The sequence below is a fragment of the Notamacropus eugenii genome, chromosome 1 (assembly GCF_028372415.1).
Source record: "Notamacropus eugenii isolate mMacEug1 chromosome 1, mMacEug1.pri_v2, whole genome shotgun sequence".
Lineage (NCBI taxonomy): Eukaryota > Metazoa > Chordata > Mammalia > Diprotodontia > Macropodidae > Notamacropus > Notamacropus eugenii.
The window spans coordinates 509,661,401-509,684,295 of NC_092872.1; the positions used below are offsets into that span (position 1 = coordinate 509,661,401).

The 22,895-nt window shown below is 35.7% G+C and overlaps 2 protein-coding genes across 9 annotated transcripts in view; one reads left to right on the forward strand and one right to left on the reverse strand.

The window, feature by feature from the left end:
* Positions 1-22,895, forward strand: part of LOC140519937 (beta-1,3-galactosyl-O-glycosyl-glycoprotein beta-1,6-N-acetylglucosaminyltransferase 7-like) — a 46,012-nt gene that overhangs the window by 6,480 nt on the left and 16,637 nt on the right. For 5 of the 7 annotated variants that reach the window (XM_072633472.1, XM_072633475.1, XM_072633476.1 and 2 more), the window contains one exon: positions 15,241-15,445. The gene's annotated coding sequence lies outside the window, so the exon portion shown is untranslated. Of the gene's footprint in view, positions 1-15,240; positions 15,446-19,863; positions 20,269-22,895 lie in introns of those variants that run through there. The other 2 variants (XM_072633474.1, XM_072633473.1) reach the window with 2 other exon arrangements.
* The window catches only part of RTF2 (replication termination factor 2), a 65,310-nt gene that overhangs the window by 3,682 nt on the left and 38,733 nt on the right, over positions 1-22,895 (reverse strand). For both annotated transcript variants that reach the window (XM_072633491.1, XM_072633492.1), the window contains exon 6: positions 6,905-7,018. In XM_072633491.1, the coding sequence (XP_072489592.1) occupies positions 6,905-7,018 (114 nt within the window). The remainder of the gene's footprint in view (positions 1-6,904; positions 7,019-22,895) is intronic.

Genomic DNA, 22,895 nt, shown 5'->3' on the forward strand with positions numbered 1-22,895 from the left:
ACTCTGCCACCCTCCAAATCACCAGGGAAGGCTTCAAGGAAGAAGTGGCATCTGACTTTGCCATTGAACATAAAGATTTCAAAATGGAAGATAATTTCAGACTTATGGGAGACACAACACACAAAGGCATCCAAAAGAGAAATGACAGGACAAGACAGGGAAGCGTTGAATATTCCCGACACGACATTCCTATTGGCAGTAAAATCTCTAGACAGTCTGATAGAAAGCTAGCAGATTATTCAGGATACTTTTAAAATTAAAGTATCTTCACAGATACTTAGAATAAACACGGAGGCCACCTCCAAGCTAAAGAACCACTTTAATCTATGTATTCAATTAATTTTGCCATCAAATTCTACAAGAGTAATACTCCTGAGCACTTTCCCCCAAAAGAAATACAAACAAATGTAGCAATATAAAACTTGCAAATGTTTAAATATTAGAATGAACGCTAGGCTCTTCTAATCCTGGTTCTTTATCTAGCTGGCTGTGAAATCTTGGACAGACCCATCTGATCTCTCTGGATTTTAGTTGCCTTCTCTATAAAATTAAAGGAGTTGGATCAGAATATCTTGAATATCCCTTCTAGTCCTACCATACTACATTTCCAAGAATCACTGGAATGCCACAGTACAAATAGAATTTTCTCTTTAAAAGAAATTAAATGCTACTTCACTGGCACCCAGCAGATGGTGCTAAAGAGACATTACACGGCATTTCAGAAGGTGTCAAGAAGCAGAAATTAGAAAAAATAAAACACAATACAGTAACACCAAACAAAAAGGAGAACCTTTGTTAAATGAGAGTTCACTATATACTTTTTTTTTAAAGATCCTGAGGTCTGCTCATATAAAGCACACTGCATTGCAAAATGCAAAGTTTGTTGTTTTTTAATTACCTCTGTCCATTTCTCATACAGGAAGCACATAGTATGGTGGAAAAAGCCCTGGATTTCAGGAAGAGGCTCCTGGGCTCATGGAGCTAGAGCTGGAAAGAACCTCAGAGTAGGAATTGCGTTTGAAACCCAGCCCCAGCCCCTGTGCTATTTGCTGCCTGAGTTAACACTGATCACTAAACACCTCACAGGTGCTCGTGTGTAAAATCAATGAGATTGATACAAGATGGCCTTTCCAACTCTGAATCTATGAATTATGAACTTAATTGGGGTAGGGGAGAGACACATTCATTTAAAAAGAGTTTAGTTTTGAAAAGGTCACAAGCTTTAAAGATACCTGATTATAATCATGAGCAATATTCACTTCAAGTGGAAACCATTTCCTAAACATGGCAACAACAACATCATAAGGTAATATTATAGGGAGTCTCTGATCTGGTAATAGAACTGCATCTTATTTTCACTGGATCAAAAAATTTTTTTCTTTTTGTCTTTTGCTATTACCTACATTTCTCAAACAGATTCCCTTTCTTCCTGAAGAGAAAGTCCATATAACAAAAAAGACTAAGGAAAAAAAAGTTCAGCAAAACTAACATTTTCATTGGCTTTTGAGGAACTTAGCAATACTGTCATTCTCTGGTGGCTCTTTAAAATAATAAGCTTTAACCACTTTGCTAAAGTGTTTTCTTAGCAAAAAGAATCATGGCTAAACAAAGTGCTAATTTTTAAAAGATGTAAGTCTCCTCAGAATTTTCACCATTCATGCTCAAATATAACCTTTCTGATAAATTGTTCCCTATTTTGGAATAATGGTGACATTGAGATTTCCACTGCATGGCTTATGCAGCAATAAAATACCAGTTAAGGAAAGAAAATGAATGCAAGGCTATTTAAACTTAACTCTGATCTAAATAAAATCATGCTTTAAGTCACTGGTGTTGGCTGTGCTCTACACCAGCAGTTCTTTAAACTTTGATCTCAGGACTTTTCATACTTAAAAAATTACTGAAGAACCCCTTCCCCAAGGGCAGTTGTTTATGGGGATTATATCTATCAATACTTACCACATTAGAAATGAAAATATCTTAGAATTATAAAAAGTTTTGATTTTACAGACCATTAAGAGGGTCATGGGGCTGCCTAAGGCATCCTGTTCCACACCTGGAGAACTGCTGCTCTACACAACAACTTTAGCAAATCACATGTGTAAACGAGAGTCAATGAATATCCTAGGAGATCTGTCACGTGGGTGGGTTAAATGTGTCCCTCATGGTTCTCTATTTTAAGTTTTCTTCTCTTCCTTCACATATAATCTCTCCTAACAGAAAGATAAATTCTTTGATGATACGTGTTGAATTTTTATTTGTATTTCAAATAAAACCTGAATAATAGGCACTTAATAAATGTCTATTGAATGGAATTGATTTGGCAATTCCTAAAGTTCCTTCTAGGTTGAAATCTACAATGAATATGATCTCATCAGCTTCTACAGGTTCAATTATCATCTCTACCTAGATAACTCCCAGATCTATATATCCAGGCTTAACATCTCCCCTGGGACTTTAGTCCCATATTACTGCCTACTGGATATCTCCCACATGGATGACTTGTAGGCATCCCAAACTCAACAAAAACAGAATTTATTTTTCCACTAATTGATTTCTTCTCCCAATTTTCCCTTTTCAGTTATTATCCTTCTGGCTACCTAGATTCTCAACTTTGGTGTCATCCTTGACTGTTCCCCCCAACTACTCTCAATTTCTTATCTAATCTGTCACCAAGACATACAGCTTCCGTCATCACCATCACCACAACCATCATCTTAACAAGCTACCATTTATATAACGCCTATGATGTATGTGCCAAGCAATATGCTAAGTACTTTACACATATTATCTCATTTGAACCTCACAACTACCCTTGAAGGCAAGCGTTATTTTATAGATGAGGAAAGTGAGGCAGACAAAGGTCAAATGGCTTGCCTCAGAACACAACCAGTAAATGTCTGAGGCCAGATTTGAATTCAGGTCTTCCAGACTCCAGGCCTGACACTCTATATTCACTGAAGCACTAACTGCCAAGACGTCTGTTTCCATATCTCTTGCACTTGTCCCTTTCTCTCTACTCTCAGAGTTTTATACCTTCAGTTCAGGTTTCTCATTATCTCTCACCAGTACTGATTGAATAAGTCTCCTAATTAATCTTCCTGTTTCTCATCCATTCCCTCTCAAATCCATCTTCCAAACAGCTGCTAAATAGATATTCCTAAAGCAGAGGTTTGATCATGTTACTCCACCACTCTCTGTCTCCCCACCAGTGTCTTGATGGTTCCCCATTGCCTATGGGATAAAATACTAGATTCTCATCTCGGTCCTCCTCGATCTGGTACCCACCTGCCTTTTCAGTTGTGTTTCATATACTTTTCCTCTCTGTATTCTGTTACTGTCAAACTGCCCTGCTAACTGACCTTCCTCCACAACATTCCATTCCTGTCTCTGGGCCTTTGCACAGCTCCCTCCCTCATGTCATTAATTTTACTTGCACCTTACCTCCACCCTAGAGAACCCCAGCTTCCTTCAAGGCACAGCTCAGATGCAACTTCCCAAAATGAGGTCTTTCCTGATCCTCTCATTTATGGTGCACACTCTTCCTACTGAAGTTAGTATTTTACTTTGCATATACCTTGTATATGCACTTTTGCACATTTTTTGTCCCCTAGCCCTGAAGAAGGTAAGTTTTTGGAAGGCAGGGATTGTACTGTCTCGTCTTGGTATCCCCATATCTGAGTCAAAAAATTACAGAATTTCAAAACTGGAAGAGACCTCAGAAAGTAACTAGTACATACCCCTCAAATGACTCTCCTTCCATGATAACATACCCAACAAGTGGTCATCCATTTTCTGCTTAAAATTCTCCAGTGTAGTAGAGCTGGGTGAGTGCTACTACCTCCACCTCCTAAGGCAGCTCATTCTACTTCTGGATGACTTTAATCGTTAGGAAATTTGCCTCGAGAGAATTTCTATCCATTGTCCTTCTTTCTACTCTTTGGGGCCTAACAGAAATTTCTATGTGAAAGCCCTTCAAACATCTGAAGACAGCTATCATATACACATCGAGTATTCTCCAGGCTAAGCATCTTTAGTTCCTCCAACTAATCCTTCTATGACATTAATTCAAAACCTTTCACCATCCTGACTGCCCTCCTTTGTACCCTCTACAGCTAATCAGTGTCCTCCTAAAATGTGGAGTCCAGAATAAAACAAAATATTCTAGATATGATCTAGGGAGGCAAAGTACTGAGCAATTCTCACCTTCTACTTCCCAGATGCTAGGTCTCTTAATGGTTTTTCTGGTTACCACATCACAGTGATGACTCATAATGAACTGGCAGTCCACACTACTTTTTCCCAGACATCCTTGTGCAGTGTTTGAATGTAGTAGGCACTCATTTAAATATTTCTGAACTGAGTTATTTATGTCTTTGCTCTTCAAGTCTGTTTTACTTTTCTTTTATCTAATAACTTTTGATCATTCTGGAGTCTCATATTCCATGGTGGTGTAAACTTGACCTTTTCTATCCAAAGCCTACCCAAATTTTATTATATCGCTAACACTTTAATCTGATGCAAAAAAGGTTGGGTTAAATGGATTAACTGATGGTTAATGGATTCATTAGCAAGGGTACACTAACACTGAATACTAATAGTTCATAAAGAGCTTCACATAAATAAAGTCATTTGAGGCTCATAACAATCCTACAGTATGGGTGTTTCTATTATTTTCATCTTATAGATGAAGAAACTTGACCAGGGTCACATTGTCAATAAGTGTCTGAGGCAGGATTCAAACCCAGGTCTTCTTAAACAGATTCCTGACTTTACCGTATTCAAACAGTCTCTCTTGCTGCCTGACATTTGCCATAGCATAATGAAGGTTCAGGGGAAATATCTGAAATTTAATTAAATCATATATAGTTAATCCTTATTATTTGTGAATATCAGATTTGTAAACTTGTTTACTCACTAAAATTTGTTTTGTATCCCCAAATTCAATGCCCATAATGCTTATGTGATATTTGGGGACGTGCAGAGAACAGTGGAAAATTTGAATCATCTGCCTGAAGTGAGGTCAAGTGAGATCAGCTCTCAATAGTGTAAACAAGTGTCCTTTTCATTTTCTATTTAGTGTCATGTTTTTCACATTTTGTGTTTTTTATTGGTGATTTTATTATTTAAAATGGCCCCAAGCCTAAGTACTGCCTAGTGTTTCTAAGTTCAAGAAGGCTGTAATGTGCTTTACAGAGAAAATATGTGTATTAGATAAGCTTACATCAGGCATGATGATAGTTCTGTTGGCCATGGGTTCAATGTTAATAAATCAATAATATGGTACATCCACAGCAAGGAAAAATAAATTTGCTCATCTATATGTAAGGCTGCTCTGGAAAGTACTAACGTAAATATTAGACCAGAGGCTCACAGGAACCTAACCCGTTATTCCCCCAGGAGCAATGGTTCAGTATTCACTAATTCAGTGTTCACAGAGACTTTATAGAATTTAACTACCTCAAATGACCAGAATCAACCATAGTCAGAACTGGAAGGGAACCTTACTAGCTATCTAGTTCAAATCCTTCATTTTATAGATGATAAAGGTCTTATTCAGGGGTTTGTTCTTGTTCAACTCCATCTGGAGTTTTCTTGACAAAGACACTTGGAGTGGTTTGCCATTTCCTTCTCTGGCTCATTTTACAGATGAGGAAACTGAGGCAAACGGCATAAAATGACTTGCCCAGGGTCTCACACCTAATAAGTATCTGGGGCTGCATTTGAACTCAGGAAGACTCATCTTCCTGACTCATGGTCTGGCACTCTATTGACTAGGCCACCTGGCTGTCCTGTTCAAAGGTTAAAAAGTTATTAAGTGTCCAAGATGAGATTCAAAACCAGGTATTCTTGATTCCAAGTCCAATATTTTATCCACTACACCGTTATTTTTTACATTTGTACTCCATGATGTGGTGACAATGTAATAACAGAATAATCACCAACACATCTACACAGATAACTTAATCTGAATGAATATCACATCTAATAGCAATACTATTGTTTTTTAAAGAAGTAAAAACACTGCAGAAGTACAATAAAAGTTCAATATCTGGAAATCTTCAGCAAGTTGTATACAAAAGAAACCTCCAATGGCATTTGTCAAGTGAGTGCTGAGCCAGCAAATGTCATGGAGGTTGGGTTATATATCTTCTGAAATTCCTACTAACTGGGTGGCTCTCTTTAGAGATAAAAAACCATTTTTTGGGAAAATATTCCAAAATGCATTATCTACTTTTCTGACTTATAAAACAGGCCACACTGCATTTTTTTGTCTTTAAAAATTCTTATTTTCATTAATGTCTTGTTTAAAAAAAAAATCATACTTGTTTTGAAGAGTATGGTGGTCCATAACCTCTGCTGGTGGGAAGGCTGTGATTCTTTGCACATCTCCTACCTTTGTGAATATCAAAAGGATCTGTGATTTTATCAGCCTGAGGATTCTAGAGTTGGAAAGTGTCTCAACTAATGCGGATGGCAACCATTTTAAGTTCAGTAGATAGAAAAACTCTCAAGGAGTTTCTTATGGCATGCAATGATTTACTCAGGGCTACAAAGCTAACAAGAAAGGCTGAATTGGAACCCAGACCTTCCTGAAAGCAAACCTGGTACTCAATCTGCTATGTAGCTGAAACTGAAGTGAAACTGATCAAGAGTAAGTCAGTAAGTAACTCTACCCTTGAATTGGATAATTGACCAATGCTCTATAATTGTTCTAGATTACAGTGGAAACAAAGTTCTCTTCATAGCTATTAAGAAGATGAGGAATAATGTAAACTGTATTTATACTCATTAAAAATACATTCATGATTGTTTAGTTGAATACTAATCTTGCCAAGAAGACATCTAAAACCACTGAAGACACACTGGCATATATGCTGGAGAGAAAAGCAAAGTACATTACCTTTCCCAGTTTCATTCTGAGTCGTCTGTCTTCCATTCTCTTCTTTAACACCTCTACATCTTCTTTATTGCCATTAAGCACAATGACATCATCTTCTTGAAAAGGGACACCACACTGGAGTAAAGGGAAAAAGAAAAGAGAAGTTGCTATACCAGTGCTGTTACACCAGAGACTCTCAGAGTTCCAATTTCATCCTGTACTTCTTCCTGATACTTAGCACCAGTTTTATGAAACATGTTTTGCTAAGTTCCCTTCTCCTTTTCCTAAGTTTTCTATTATATATCACTCCAGAGCCCAGAGTTAATATATCCTCCTATTCACTCAACAAATACAAGCATTTATTTTAGCATTTACCTATGCAAAAGTGAGCAAAGGGTACACAATCTGGATAGTCACTGGCAAGGTAGAAAATGAATACAGTTTTCCTCAATCATACATGTCAAGAGTTATTCATCTTTACATCATGCAGTCATACTACGTAACAACAATAACAACAACATTTATATAGCACTTACTATGTACCAGGCACTGTGCTAAGTGCTTTACAATTGTTTTCCCTTTTTATCCTCATAATACTGGGAATTAGGTAGTGTTACTATCCATGTTTTACAAATGAAGAAATTGAAGCAAACAGAGGCTAAGTGACTTGCTTAGGGTCACACAGTTAGTAAGTGTCTGAGACAGGATTTGAACTCAGGTCTTCCTGACACCAGGCCAGGTGATCTATCCACTGTGCTGTCTAACTGTCCCTCATAGGTATAGAAGAAAGGATAGAAGGATCACACAGACCAAAATTTTGCACGGAGAGTAAACTCAGGAATAATGGGTAACTCTCTACAATAAAACCATGAAGATACAATAAGAATCAATTCCAATGAGGAAGAACATTTTGAAGGTTCCTAAAGTTACTGATAGAGATACAAAAGAAACTCACCAACAATTTAAGATTTTAAAAGATGTGTAAAATATGGAAGCAAGGAAAAGTAATGAATAATAATAACAATTTATCTCTTTAAAGTGCTTTTTATATAATTTCATTTAAGCTTTAAAACAAACCCTGTAAAATAGGTATATTATTATCTCCATTTTATAGAAGAGCAAACTGAGGCTGAAAGAGGTTTAAATGACTTGCACAGGGTCACACAACTTTTATGAGTCTGAAACTAATTTAAAACTTAGCTCTTCCCAACTCCACATGTTCTATCCACTGAGTTACCTACCTGCAAGTCAAAACAACGTCAAGAATGCTAACATTCAAAACAAGCTGAGGCTGGCAAGTAAAACAAAAAGGATTTTTTAAAAGCTATAACGGAGAAGAGACAGAGAGGAGAATCACTACTGTCAGAGAGGCAGAGTTGCCTATCTGCAGGGCTGTGAAATAGAAAGGATAGAATGACAAGTCCTTACATGGAGCCCACACCCAAGATAAGGGGATAAGAAAGGAGGCCCTGGAGGTTTTTCCAGTCACTCATCCCAAATGAACAGCATCCAGAAAGAACTGATGAGATTGCTGAGCCACTCAGTGAACCCCTGTATCATAAAGGGCAGAATGAGATACACTATTAAGTATTTTGCTGAAATCTATACAGCATTCCCCTGACTGACCAGTCAAATAATATATGACATTTTATAAAGTGCTTTCAAGTTTGTGAAAGGCTTTACATACAGCACCTCATTGTTACCTCAGGTCCTCTGAGGTAGGTATTAACAGGTAGTGTCCCTATGGTTACCTGATCTTGATGGAGCTATCACTACTTTTTCCTCAACTGTCACAAACCCACCCCATTCTACAATTTTTCAGGAATGAAAATCAAGCTCATTAGCCAATAACTTGTGGGATCTACCTTTCCCTTTTTTTCAAAAATTAGGGTAATTGTCACCTTCCACTCCCTGAGTGGTGTTCCAAAAACCTAGAGAAAAGAGAATATCAAGGAGGAGAGATAATCAGCCGTGTCAAAGGATGCAGAGAGATTGAGGAAAGGCCATTAGATCTGGCAACTTTGGACAAAGTAGTCGTTTCCGTGGAATTATGAGGTGGGGAACCAGATTATAAAGAGTTAAAAGAGTAAAAGGAAAGAAAGTAGAAGGGCCTATTGCAGATGATCTTTTTAAGGAGTTTAGCCACAAATGGCAGTTTTGTGTCATCTGAAAATTTAACAAACATGTCATCTATGTCTTTATTAAAGTCACTGCCAAAAATGTTCAAAAGAACAGGACCAAGAGAAGATCCCTGAGTTACTCTACTGAAACTATTCAGGCTGATAATGACCCATTAAACAACTCTTTGGGTTCAGCCATTTAAGCAGGTCTGAAATTACACTTTCCTTTTAGCTCACCTGAGGAGCATGAAGAATTTTATCAGATGCCTTGCTAAAATAAAATCTAATTAAAAAGGAGTCTGCCCCAACCTGTCAATTTAATAGCCCCATTTAGAAAAGGAAATAAAGTTAGTCTGGCATGACGAAGTTTTAATGAAGCCATGACACCTCTATGTAACCAATGCTTCTTTTTCACTAACCTTCCCTTTAAGATGTTCTATAATTTGAACAGGAATTTAAGTCAAACTTACTGATCTATGTGGTCTGAAGACTTCTATTTCCTTATCAGAAAATCAGGACAGAGTTTGCCTTTCTACAGTTTTGAAGTGTCTTTCCCATTCTTTGTGATTGTTCAAAGATTGTTAAAAACGTTTCACTAATTGCATCTACCCATCTACTCCTAAGATGTAACTTATCTTGGCTAAGTGGTTTGAATTTGTCAAGGGGATACTGTCTATCTACTGATCTTGGGTTTCAACTCTATATTAGTCATTTTCTATCTGGTTTTCTATGTTCATTGTCCTCCAAGAGAAAAATGAAACAAAATAAGCAAGAAGCTCCATTTTCTGTCACCCATTATCACCCACAACAATAGTCTTTTTTATTTGATTTTTTTTCTCATCTAGGTTTAAAATAAAAACCTGTTATCTGTTTACCATGTCAGTCTCAGTGCTGACTTTTACCACTTCTAACACTATTCCTAGAGTACCATACTTTGCTTTTGCATTTATCCTGTTACCTGCCTTTGCTTCCATGTCTTCTTGAAATTTTAAAGTTGGTAGATAGCTGACAGCCTTGAATTTCTAACTAGAACTGTTGCAATAGGTGGTCACAGAGTTCTGCACGTAGAGAGAGTTCATTCTAGTGAAAGGAAATAATATGGCAACTGTAATCCTTTAAGCATCACGTTTACAGGATGGATGAAGGTCTGATCTCTTACTATTAAAAGCTACAAATAAAGAGAGAAGTATTTTTTTTTACAAAAGACAAAATGCACAGGTTCATCTGAAGGGTTTAAAGAAATAACTATTAAAAACATGGGTGGAGAACAGTTTAGGACAGTGGGCTTGTTCAGTTCAGACTCTGTTCCCGATTACATCAGAGGCCTTGGAAAAATGACCTAGTATCTGTTGGTGGAAATTCACATATAAGCAGTTACAATCTACCTGCCACTTACTACCTATGTGATCACATTAGTTAAGCTCTGGGCCTCATTTCTCTCATCTGCAAAAAGGGGGTTGGACAAGATGACCTATTAAGTCTCTTCTAACTTTAAATAGATGATCAGACATCCTTCAGGAGTGTCCTAGGTGAGCCAGTTTCTGCTTCTTTAGGCCACGCTGAACTCTGACTTTAAAAATCAAGCTGTTGCTCTCAGTATAAGTTTGGAACAGAAACTAAGAATCATTTGTCAGTCATGACACGATACCAAATATAGATTTGTTGGGGCGTGCATGACAATATACTGTCTACTTCTTCCAAAAATGGGGGGTCGTGGTCTTGATTCTGAATAACAGTATAGTCTAAGAATAAAAGAATTTGGAATGTGCAAATGCCCTTAATGTAAAAAATCAGCTCTTACTATCTTTGTATCTTCCCTAGATCCTAGTCCTACAGCAATCCACAATTATTAGTAAAGCCAGATGAGCACATTTACTATAAATAAAATCAGGTTAAAAAAAAGTTGACTTTTACCTTCTCCCAATCCTTTGCAACGATTTTGGGTGCTACATCAAGCTGATATATTTATTACAGGATCTTCTCCAGAAATTCAAAGAATGTTTCATAATATCTGAACTATCATTTACCATAATCCCAATTTACTTTTCCTGTAATGGAAACTAAGCTAGAGAGCAAAATTGGCAACATTCCCCTTTTCCACTACAAAATTCAGGCAGCTCTTATCTAACTGCTTTTCTTCCTTAATGGGGTAGGAAAAAGGTAAAAGCACATGAAAATTTAAGCCATATTTTTAAATTAATAAAAAGTTCCTAAAAAAGGATGAAGAGAAATTAAGTTCAAGTACAAAGTTCTTTTATCTTAGTCATTATTTCATTACTATCTAATGGTCCAAGTACAGCATACTGTTTTTCTTTTAAATCTTATAGGTCCTTTATTCCTTTCAATAAAGAAAAACCTTCATGCATTAAAAAAAATAATTATACTTCTGCATATTTTTTTCATGTTTAGCTAAAATCCTGCTTCAATATCTTTCTCTTGCAAAGCAGGTGAGTGTGGGTTCTTGAAGGTACATGTTCTTGCAGATTCTTTCCAACAAGGAACAGCTTAAGAGTAGAGGGGGCTCTTCACCCAGTGGCCAGAGGGTGCTAAATTCAGCAGCCATGGTAACTCAGAAGACCATCTACTAAATGGTAAAAGGGTTGTGAAATACCAGGAAGTGTCCACTCTGATGAAATCAGAAATCAAAGAATTTTGAAATACTCAAGGAAGCTCAAGATAGTAACAGGAAGTAGCATGAGTGTCCATTTAGCGTGTCATCATACTGATACTGGACGGAACCAGGATACTGGCATATTTTCTATCCAAGCAATGAGGGACAGATTTTGTGTTCAAAAAAAAAAAATCAGACTGGTGTTTAAGCTATTGTTCAGAGTTCAGGATGTAGTTCTTATAGAAATATTTTGGGAATGAGGACCAATGTGGAAATGTTGCTTATGTTTTTCATTAAAAGGTCATTTGTCATTCAGGAAGTACAGTGAGAAGAAGTACAAAGAGTACTACTGGTATTGCACCATGAGATTTAGGTTTGAAATGAGACTCCAACATTTATTAGGAGTGTGATCACATGGAAGTCATGTGAAGTCTCTGAGTTTCAGTTTTTTTGTTTTTTGTTTGTTTTTTTTTTTTTTTTGCAAAATTTCATCTTTATTTCTTTAGGTAATGAAGCCCTGGATGATGATTTTTAGCTATAAAACTGGGCAATGAATGCTCCAAGTACACCAAGTGATAAAAACAGATCAAGCAAAATCTCAATTTGATATGCTGATTGAGGTTAAGTGATTACTCAAGGAAAACAGATATGAAAATCAGTAAACATTTCTAGTACTCGTGTATAATGTTTATAAATGGTGCTAATTTGGGGGAAAAAACTTAAAATGTATTAATTCACCTTACCTACTATGTTTCTGTCTTGTCAATCAGGAATTTATGTAATAAATGTGTGTATATGTCTACTAAAGCAGACAAAAGTAATTTTTAGTGTTAGGAAACTTCTTTAGAAGTCATCCCATCCAAAATTTCCTAAATGCACCCACACGGCTGGCAGATTTATCTCCCAAGAAAAGTGACCATGATTTCCCTCTAATCACTGCAATATGAGTGAACTTAGACCTCCAGACCAACACTGTCCAGGTACTAAGGAAAACACTTGGTATAAACTTAAAACGCAGCAAAGTCCTAAGATATTAGAGAATTGTGACTTAAATTTACAAAATATTTACTAACTGGAGGCTTTCATAACCCTTGAGTATGCATGAATTTCAGTTTTTTAAAAAAAATGTTTTAAAGATACTTTCTTTTTTATATCACTTTCACTACCCAATAGAACTCTCCTTGTAATATAGTCTCAGTTTCTCATTTTATAAGTAAGAATAATAATAGGGTTACTGTAAATAAAGTACTTGGTAAGGTGCAATATAAAAATGCGAGTTTTTCTGTGTCATCAAGTAACATTTATTAAGCATTTACTATTTATAATATACTGCACTACAAACCCAACATTTCTTCCACAATATGGACCTTCAAATTCTTGAGGACATCTATCATGTTCTTCCCTCTGCTAAGTCCCTCCCTCCCTCTTTTTTAATTAGTATTGATAGTAGGCTAACATTTATATAACACTTTAGGGTTTGCAAAGTGCTTCCTATCACACACTAAATCACTTTTTCCACAGAACAACACTGGCAGGTAAGTGCTATTGTTATCTCCATTTGATAAATGACAAAACTGATTCCAGAGGTTAAGTGACTAGCACAAAGTCATACAGCAAGACTCAAATGTTTTTTTCCTGACTCCAAGTCCAGACCTCTGTTATACCAGCCAGCTGTCTTTCTAAATGACACATCTCAGGTTCCCTCAAACCTATCCTTTTATAATATGTTTCTACCTCCAACATTATTTTCCATGTCAAAATTTAGCAGTTTAATCAAGAAATATTTAAATGCTCACTCTGTTTCTGTTTCCATGCCCTAAAGCAGAAGCATCAAACCCACTGCCTGGCAGCCTGAACCAGATTACTATATAAATGATAAATAATTTAACAAAATAAAAAAATACAATAAAACAGATAACAATACATTTAAAACTAAGTCAATATGGGGTCTGCATGCAGTTTAGATTGGTGGCTCCCTTTTCTATCTGAATTTGACACCACTGCTTTAAGGTCCTTCTCTTATAGTTTGTGGTCTAAGGAAGGAGTTCTTAACCTGGTATCTATGAACTTTATTTTAAATATTTTGAAAACTAATTCAGTACAACTAGTTTCCTTTGTAATTCTATATATTTTATTTTATTCACTTAGAGATATTATTTTAAGAAGAGGTCTATAAGTTTCACCAGACTGACAAAGTGGTCCCTAACACACAAAAAGGTTAAACTCCTGGTTTAAGATCTCTTTTAAAGCTGAAGTCTCTGATGTACTATATGTGAGACTTGAGGCCAAGAAGCCTCAAGAAGTTTACATTCTACTCAGGAGGATATAACATGCATACCAAAAATAAAAAGTAAACAGAGAAGGAATCAAATGAACAAGAGAAGGAAGCTGGTAAGAGGTGGCAAGACACCTAGGCTGACTTGGGGACAGCTTCTAAGCTCATTACCGAATATCTCTTGACCATGTGATGCTTTGCTTTATACTGACCTGTGTCTGTGTCTTACTAGATATAAGGTCCATGAAGGCAATGAGCTTGCTTGCCTTACCTAAGCTTTCTAACTTTCCCAACAACTCTCAGTTCTAAGCATATTTGCTGGCTGAGTATTTGTTGAAGGAATGAATGAATCCTTGGCAACAAACATAAATCTGTGAGAAGCTGGAAGTAGCAGCTCAGAAATGGAAGTAGGGAGCTTCAAAGGCACCAGAGAATGCTTTCAGTAATCAAACTGCTTTCCTCAAAATTAGCCACAGCACAGCCCACTGAAGTACAGCAGGGTCAACAGAGATGCTATATGACACTGAATTTGCTAGAAGTTAGTCTTTTCCATTCACAAAAAGTTAGTCTTTTTCATTCATAAAGAGCCCTTTTATTTCTTGGCTTTTTGTTGGATGAAATTAGTACATACTCCACTCCCTACGTCCCCCTCAGAGACTTAAACTTACAACTTTAAAACATTGGACTTACTGGAGTTCAGTAACTCTAAATAAGATATAAAAATATCAACATTATCCTACCCATACAAAAGGAACATCTTGATTTTTTTCACAGAAACATTTAAATTTTTTGTTCAAACACAATGTAAGTCTCAAAGTCCAAGGAAGCATAAATAAATAAAATCTGTACTCATTAATTAAATACAGAACTCAGCTGATTCAGATGCATAAAAGAAAAGGTAAAGAGATTACAAAATTATCAACCACTTAGAGCCCATTTTCTGCCTGCTCCCCTATCCCCAAGAGGTCTGGCTACGTAAAAGAACAAAATGCAGAGAATACCTTTATAAGCAGTGAAAGTGGGAAGATTTTAAAGTAAAAACATCCTGCAGATGAAGGCAAAGGGACTCCATCTTTGCAATGTATTTTTTTTCCTAGTGCTAGTTTACTCTCCTAATGAAAAACTAGATAAAATATAGAAGTGTGACATCTGATCCTAGCACAATTTATTGAAACCAGAGGAATTTTATCTAGCCTTGCTCAGTATTTCAGCCAAAAGAATTCTTAGCTCATATGAATCATCATCTTTTAACCTCCACCTATGAGAATTTCCAAATCTGATGCTATGAAAAAGAAAAATATTGCTACGCTATGCTGGGCTGATGCTTTTGCTTCTTCTCTATTCTTCAAAGACTCACAGCTAAGAGACCCACAGGTCAAAATAAATGAGACTGAAATTCTCAGGGGACAAAAGGGCAACAAAACCTGCCAAGCAACTCTGTTCATGTGATTCAAGCTGGATCTGCTGAAAGAGAGGACACTGATAGAAGTCGAAAACAAATCCAGGAATGAACCCTGCTGTGATTCTGCTCCGTGGGATCTGAGAGTTGCCTTTTAGTGAGTGTTTCCTTTAATACTGTGGGGTGTAAGTGGCATGTATTAAAGCTGGTATTAGTTTGAAACAAAAATGTTTTATTTGCTCCCTTCTTTGGATTTAAACCACAGATTACAGAGGCTATATTTTGAACTGAAGGATCTTTGGGCATCTCTTTCCTCACAGAGCAGCTGTTAGCATTTTGCTTAAACCCAGGAAAATGAATGGGGATATGTCAAAGAACTAAAACAACTGTGCTTGAAATATACTAGCACTGTTCTTAAATTCAGAAATAGAAAAGTCATTAAAGCTACATGTAAAGCTCTCTTGTCCCATACTGTGCCAGAACTAAAAGCCAATAGTTTCATTCTGTTGCACTAGTCATGCCTAAGGAAAAAAACAAAACAAAACAAAATAAAAACCAACTTGTTTTCTTTAAAAAAAATTTATGATCCTTATAATTCAATAAAACTCTAATATAGGTTTTAATGGTATATAAACTGGTAACATGAAGTTTCAGTTATAAACATGTTTTATAGTTAATTTATTTGATTTTAAAGTACTATAGCATTCTTTTAGGATATTGTCAACATTGTTTTAGGACTCAAAAATTACAAATGTACATTCTTCATTCTGTAGATATGTCAATATTTTAGAGTTTTCTAGGAAAATAAAAATCAGTATTTCTATCTACTTCAGTAAACAGAAGAAATAGTTTAATATTTAAAAGTTAGCATTGGGGCAGAGAGAATGAGGCTAAGACAGAGCAAATCAATATTCAGCTTTATATCACCATATTCTTAGGACAACTTTGTTCTTTTAAGTTTCTTTATAGTTAATAATCATTCCATCAAATTGCAGTCTATTTGTCTAGTATTGCAGATAAAAGTTAACACAGTGAACTCTTAAATGCCTGAAAACTGTGTACAACATACCCAAACATATGCTAAAGGGAAGAAGCATCTAAAGAATACTGCTAAATAGAACATATTCATCACCAGTCAGGGAGGTACAGCTAGCTTGAGGTACAAGCCAACACCTCTGGTGAAAAAACAAAACAAAACAAAACAAACATTTGCTATAAGGAGAATCCCAGATAAAGGAACTCAAAAGGCTTCCCTCTCCCCCTATACAATTTTCTACAATTAAAAACTGTCTACATGAGCTACTGACATTAATTTTCAGGGTTCTCAGGGCAAAAGTAGTGAGATAGAACTTAAACTACTGTACATCTTACTGTGTCCCAGTGGTAAAATGACTTGAAATTTACCACTGTGACATATAAAAACATATATATTGCTTCTTAGGAAGAACAGCACGCCTCATTAACCCTTACAACTACTGCTCAAAATCAGATATGGAAATGCTGCTAACCGTAAGCAGAAATCATCTCTGAGAACTGCAGCATTCCAGGTGTTACATATAAAAAGATGAACTAAATTAAGCAGATCTCATTACAAGGATTTTTTTAAATAAAGTATAGGCAAGTAGCTGACAGAATTCATGGCTCCTAAGGGCATTGTGAGATATTTTTTATTAGAAATAATTACAGGAAACTAGCTCATCATGTAATTTACCATTCCTAAACTAAAATTTTTACAAAACTGAATTACTAGAGGAATTTAGTTTCAGAAAGGAGAAAAACAATTAGATTTTACAAAAGAATTAAAGAAAAATAAAAAATCATTTACAGGTGACTGAATAAGATTATAAGGTCATAAATTGGATGTTTAAGAATTATTGAACTTTAAAATTGTTTCTAATAATTTTAAATTTTCATAAAGCTAAAGCAGCAAAAATTGGTTTGGGCAACAGCCTTGGATCCATGATCCATAAATTTGCAAAGCAAGTTATTTATTCTTTGAGGAAAGGGAAGGTCAGGTTAGATGCACATTTGAAAAAATTACCTATCAATGGAAATCCTTCCATCACATACATACTGTACCATATCCAAATATAAACCATACCCCACCCCCAAGAATCTGACTGTATAAAACATAAGAGTGAACTAAGAAGTGATTTTTTAAATCACTGTATACATATATACATAATATATATATTATATATCTTTCCTGAGAAAAATATTTTACATTAGGACCAATATAGTATTCTAAATCACCACTGATTTCTAGGCTCATTCATTTGGCCACCAAAAATGTATTGTCTACCAAGTAAAATGTACTATACTCAGTAAAGACAAAGGTACAAAAATAAGTTAAGACAAATCTTGCCCTTAGAGATATTACAATTTAATAAAGGGAGAGTAATATAAGTATACAGATAAATGCAATTCGGAGAATAAAAGTGTTAAAGTTATATGAGAAAGAAGTAATTTCCAGTGGGGAGCTCAGGAATGACTCCATGAAGGAAATAGCATTTGACTTGGGCCTTGAAGGATGGGTAAAGATACAGTTAGAGACAGGAAGGCAGTCAGAGAAAAGGTCTTGTGAAAAGAACTCTAGACCTGGAGTCTGAAGACGTGGATTCAAATCCTATCTCTAACCCTTACTGGCATGAGGGGGCCTAACTACCTGGGCCTAGTGTTAAAGCACTTTTAAGGACAACATACCTAGTGCTTACTATGTGCCAGATACTGTGCTTGGCATTTTCCAAATATCTCATTTGATCCTGACAACAACCTTGGAAGGTAAGTGCTGTTATTATCTTCATTTTATAGATGAGGACACTGAAGTAAATAGAGGTTCTATGACCTGTCCAAGGTCACACATCTACTAAGTGTCTGAGGTGCGATTGAACTCAGGTCTTCCTAACTCCAAGTCCAGTGCTCTATCAGCTGTACCACTTAGTTGCCTAGATTAACAGTTAAATGGTGAGAAGATTATCTTTTTCCTGACTCTGAATCTTTGAAAGCTGGGATGTCTCCCTGGTTAGAATATAAGCACCTTGAGGGCAGAGATGGTTTTCCCTTGTCTTTTTATCCCCCACAGTGCATGGTACACAGACAACTAACATGTCTGTTGAAGGAATGACTGGAACATATACACTCATCTCTACCTGTCACAATTCCTCTATTCCTTCACAGTTCAACTCAGATAATACTGCCCCTGTGAAACCTTCTGTAATCCTTTCCCCACCTAAAAATATTCTGTCCTTCCTCACATTCCCCTAGAGTGCTTCGCTTGGCACATTCCTTTACACCCTTCATTCCCTACCTTATATTTTATTAGCTGTATGTTGTCCTATCCGCACCCTCCAGGAGAATATAAGTTTCTTGAGGGCAAGTACTATGTTTGTTGAGCTGAAACTGAAGAGTAGTGGACCCCTGGACAGCAAAGGATTCAGAGCCTCTGGCAACAGTTAAGAAGTGGAGGAGAGCCCTATCTCTAGCACCCAGCATCTCCTCTTTGCTCTACTAAAGAATCAGAGTTAGCATCATTGGGCCTTCGTTTCTAACTGACTAGACTATTACACCAGCATCCTAAGTAGCTTCCCGCCTCCAGTCTCACTCTTCTCAATCTATTCCTTGCATAGCTGAAATAATAATGTTCCTAATACTCAGATGCGACCATATCATTCCCCCTACTAAAATACTATGACAGCTCCCTTATTTCCTATAAATAAACTCCTTAGCCCGGCATTTAAGATTCTCCACAATCTGACTCCAACCTTTCCCTCACACTGCTCCCTTTCACAAAACCTATATGAGAACAGTCAAACTGAAGATCAGCTGTGTTCCCTTGATTTTATCATCCTCCAAGCCAGAAACACACTCCTATCCTAAATTCAATCTGCTGAAATCCTTAGATGTTAGCTCAGGTACCTTTCCTTTTGAAGCTTCCTAGTCCCCCAGCTGAAAAAGTTTTCATGCTCCTCAAATTTTCCTAAAGAATTTGTCTGGCTTTCTCCTTTGCCCCTATCACATTCTGTCTTACTTCCTGCTCATTTGTCTTCCCCACATACAATCCCCTCCCCCACTTTGATTGTAAGCTCCTTAAGAAAAAGAACTGTCATTCTTTTATCCCTAGTGCCCAATAAATGTCTCTGGAATGGACTTGCTGTAGCCAGTTAGGAATAAATTTAGTAAATCAGTTCTTCTTTTTCAGTCAATCAACACACATAGCCACGTGTTCCACTGGATCAAGCTTCTATCAGCACCGGTTTTGCTAAGAAGGAGGGCTTGACAGGCAAAAGCAGAGACACTGAGATTAGAAATGCGTTTGATTTTGTAAACCACATCGGCTTTAACAAGCACATTTTTAGCAAAACAAAAACAATTACCACTACATAATTTAGATACTTTTATAGAATATTTTCCCTAGATTAGACACAGGAGCACTTAATGGATTCACTAAATTTTCAAAAGTTATTCTTCAATGTTCTTCAAAAAAAAAACTGGCCACAAAGAGTTAACTCCATTGGGGATTTTCATATTATTCACTAGATCTGTTAGCAATCTAAAGGTTAAAGCTGCAGCAAGACTATTTATAATCAACAGCAATGCAGTCTCCACAGATCTCATTTACAAAGACTGGCTTTGCTGCCTTAAAAGGCTTGTACTGGAACAATGACACAAAGCAAAAATCTGGGGGCGAGCAGGCTTGCACTTCATATGGCATCTGAGAGGGCATCAGGTTCTGAATTTTTAAAGGACCTTCAACTGAACAAAGGTTCTACGGGCAATTTAGTGATGCTGGACTAATACAACTTAGCAGAAAGGTACAGATTAATATTTAACTAATTTCATGTGACTATCTCAGAAAGGTATAATGAAATCCTTAGCCTGAGTACTGCCTGAAGGATAATGGATTACATATGGAATTTACCTTCATTTAGTTATCACAAACTACTGAAAAGTATATGTAAATTCCCTAGGATCTTCTAAGAGGTATGTTTAAATATGTTTCAATTTAACATTCAAAAATTCTATACTTTATCAATTATCTGAGTGCTAGAGCCTTACAGTGGTATGAACTGTTGTAATGCAGTGCTTGAGAATGGTGTCAAAAAAGCCTTTTTATTTGATGTTTTGAGAGAAAATATTTTAATATAGAAAAACAATAAATATAAAATGTAGGAAATCTACAGCATATGGCTTATTATTAAAATTCTGAGATATAAATAACTTTTTAAAAGGGGTATTATTGACATTTATGAAAATGTCATGTAATAAAAACTAAATCAATAATTTGAGAATAAGTTTTTAATGGAAAGAATCCACACACTACAAAATAAACAAAACCCTACTGCAAATCAAAAAAATTAAACTACTTAGTTTGTTTAAAAAGAAACTGGAAAAAAAAATCTTAAAACACTGCTACTTACACACATGATAACGCTGAATTCTGAGTCCATGAAAAAGCTTTTACTTCTAAATTTTCCCCTTTTTATTTGTTATACATTTGTTATACATTTATTCATGCTTAAACCAAAAGATAAGCCAAAAACTGTTCCAACTCACTTTTTCAAATGTTTTAAAGATTGTTTCAAAATGTTTCAAATTAGTTTTAAAGATGTGTGAGGGCTCCGTTTTCAAATTAGGAATAAAACACAAATGTGCAAATATTGCTTTTCCCCCTTCCATTCAAGTAATAAAAAGCAAGAAGATGTAAACTTGTTCAGAATTAGAACTGTGAGGCAAGATTAGCTCATTACCTTTAAAAAGAACTTTCCTTATTAGATATGAGCATAGAGGAGTCAGGGGTTGCAGAACATAGTAGCAGGTGCAATAAAATGATTACATTTGCAGGATAATAGTGTAAATTCCCAAATGACTTATATTAATAGCAGAAAATAATGGAAATGTGCATTTGTTCATCTAGTTCAGTCTCATATACCCCCGATGCTAAATAAATATTAACTGATAATGACATCAGATGTTTCTTCTAATTTAATAAGTATATATTATTGCTACCCTAGTCTTCAGTAAAATGAGTTATCAGATCATTCCAATGAGTAACAAGAAATTAGGTAAAAGTTCATTCATATATGAGTAATTTAATATAAGTGATAAAAGCTGTTCCATCCTGCTGATGGTGCCCCTTCCCCCTTTATAGGTTTAAAATAAATTCTTGCTTTTATATGCCCAGCTAAGTTTATCACTTAACTTTAAAAGACACTATGTAATAAAAACAGTGTGTGTAGAACTCAATGTTTAATGACTGACTAGGAAAACTTTCACCTCCACAAATTGATAATTAAGAAAATAAATGTGTCATTTCATGACCTTTTTAAAAAGAACAAAGTTTGATTCACTATGCAATTTTCAGTCCAAATCTATCAACAATATAACTCTCCAAAAATGATTTGACTAACAAACATACTTATAGTCCAGCTCATGCAAAGATTTGTTTTAAATTCTACTAGTAGTAAATGTCCTAGAATATAGGAAGTTAACTTATTGTCATAATAGGTGCTTTGAATTTAACTCCTGGTTATAATGGACCACAACTAGGTATTCACACAAATTCTGACCAGAGATATGCAACTAGGAGATGCTGGCCAGAGCAAAGGGTATGGAGTGAAGTCATAAAACAGTTTTTCTTTTAGCTAAACATAGTGGCCTGCATGGCCCTAAGTATTAGCTCATATTTAAAAACTAATTAGTCCATCCTTAAACTTGCCCTGACAGGATATAATTTTCTCTCCATCTTAAAGAAAAATAAAAGACTATCAATTTGATGGCTCAATTTTTGCAATCTTACAATCTTAATCTGCTCTTTATTTTGTTCTTGATAAAAGAGGTCCTTTTTGAAATGAATGCTGGAAATCTGATTCCTTGTTTATGTAATAGTTAATTTCCTTAAAAGGAATAGTAAATCATCACTGATTTACCTTGTATGTCAAATCTAAGAATCACTATATGCATTTGGAAAAAAATCCTACCTTCTGTCTTCATTTCTAAAATAACACCAAATTTTTAAAAGACATGCCTAAGTGCATGTGCATATCTATATGAATTTTTATACCCTAGCAATGAAGGAAATTCTCTAAATTATATTTGTTAAAATTATAGTATAACAAAGTTATTGAGCCATATTCTACTGCAATGAACTCAAGCTATCCAAATTTCCTATTGTATAAAAGTATCGCCTGAAATCCATGACCTATTGTCAGATTTCTGTTATGTTATCTAGAGCAAAGGCATATGACCTAGAGTTATAGTTTTAGTTAGTTTTGAATTTTTAAAAATTTCACAAACACCATTTGGTGTTTACTAAATCAAAGTAACATTTTTTTTCTTCCTGGAGTATTCCCCATTGAAAGGCATTATCGTATCTTAGTCCCTCAATGCACGCACAAGCCTTCTCTCCTTCCCTCCTGGGGCTTGGCTACTGGGTACAGAATGTCCACCAGTTCATCTATTTTTGGAAATGTTTTGTTCCTCAAACAGAATGATAAAGAACTCAAATGAGCCTATCTTGCTGGGAGAAATATCATATGGCCAGCTTCCAAAAGCTATTTCTCCCACATTTTCCAAGTTCAGACTTTGAAAAGGCAGAATCATATAGTAGA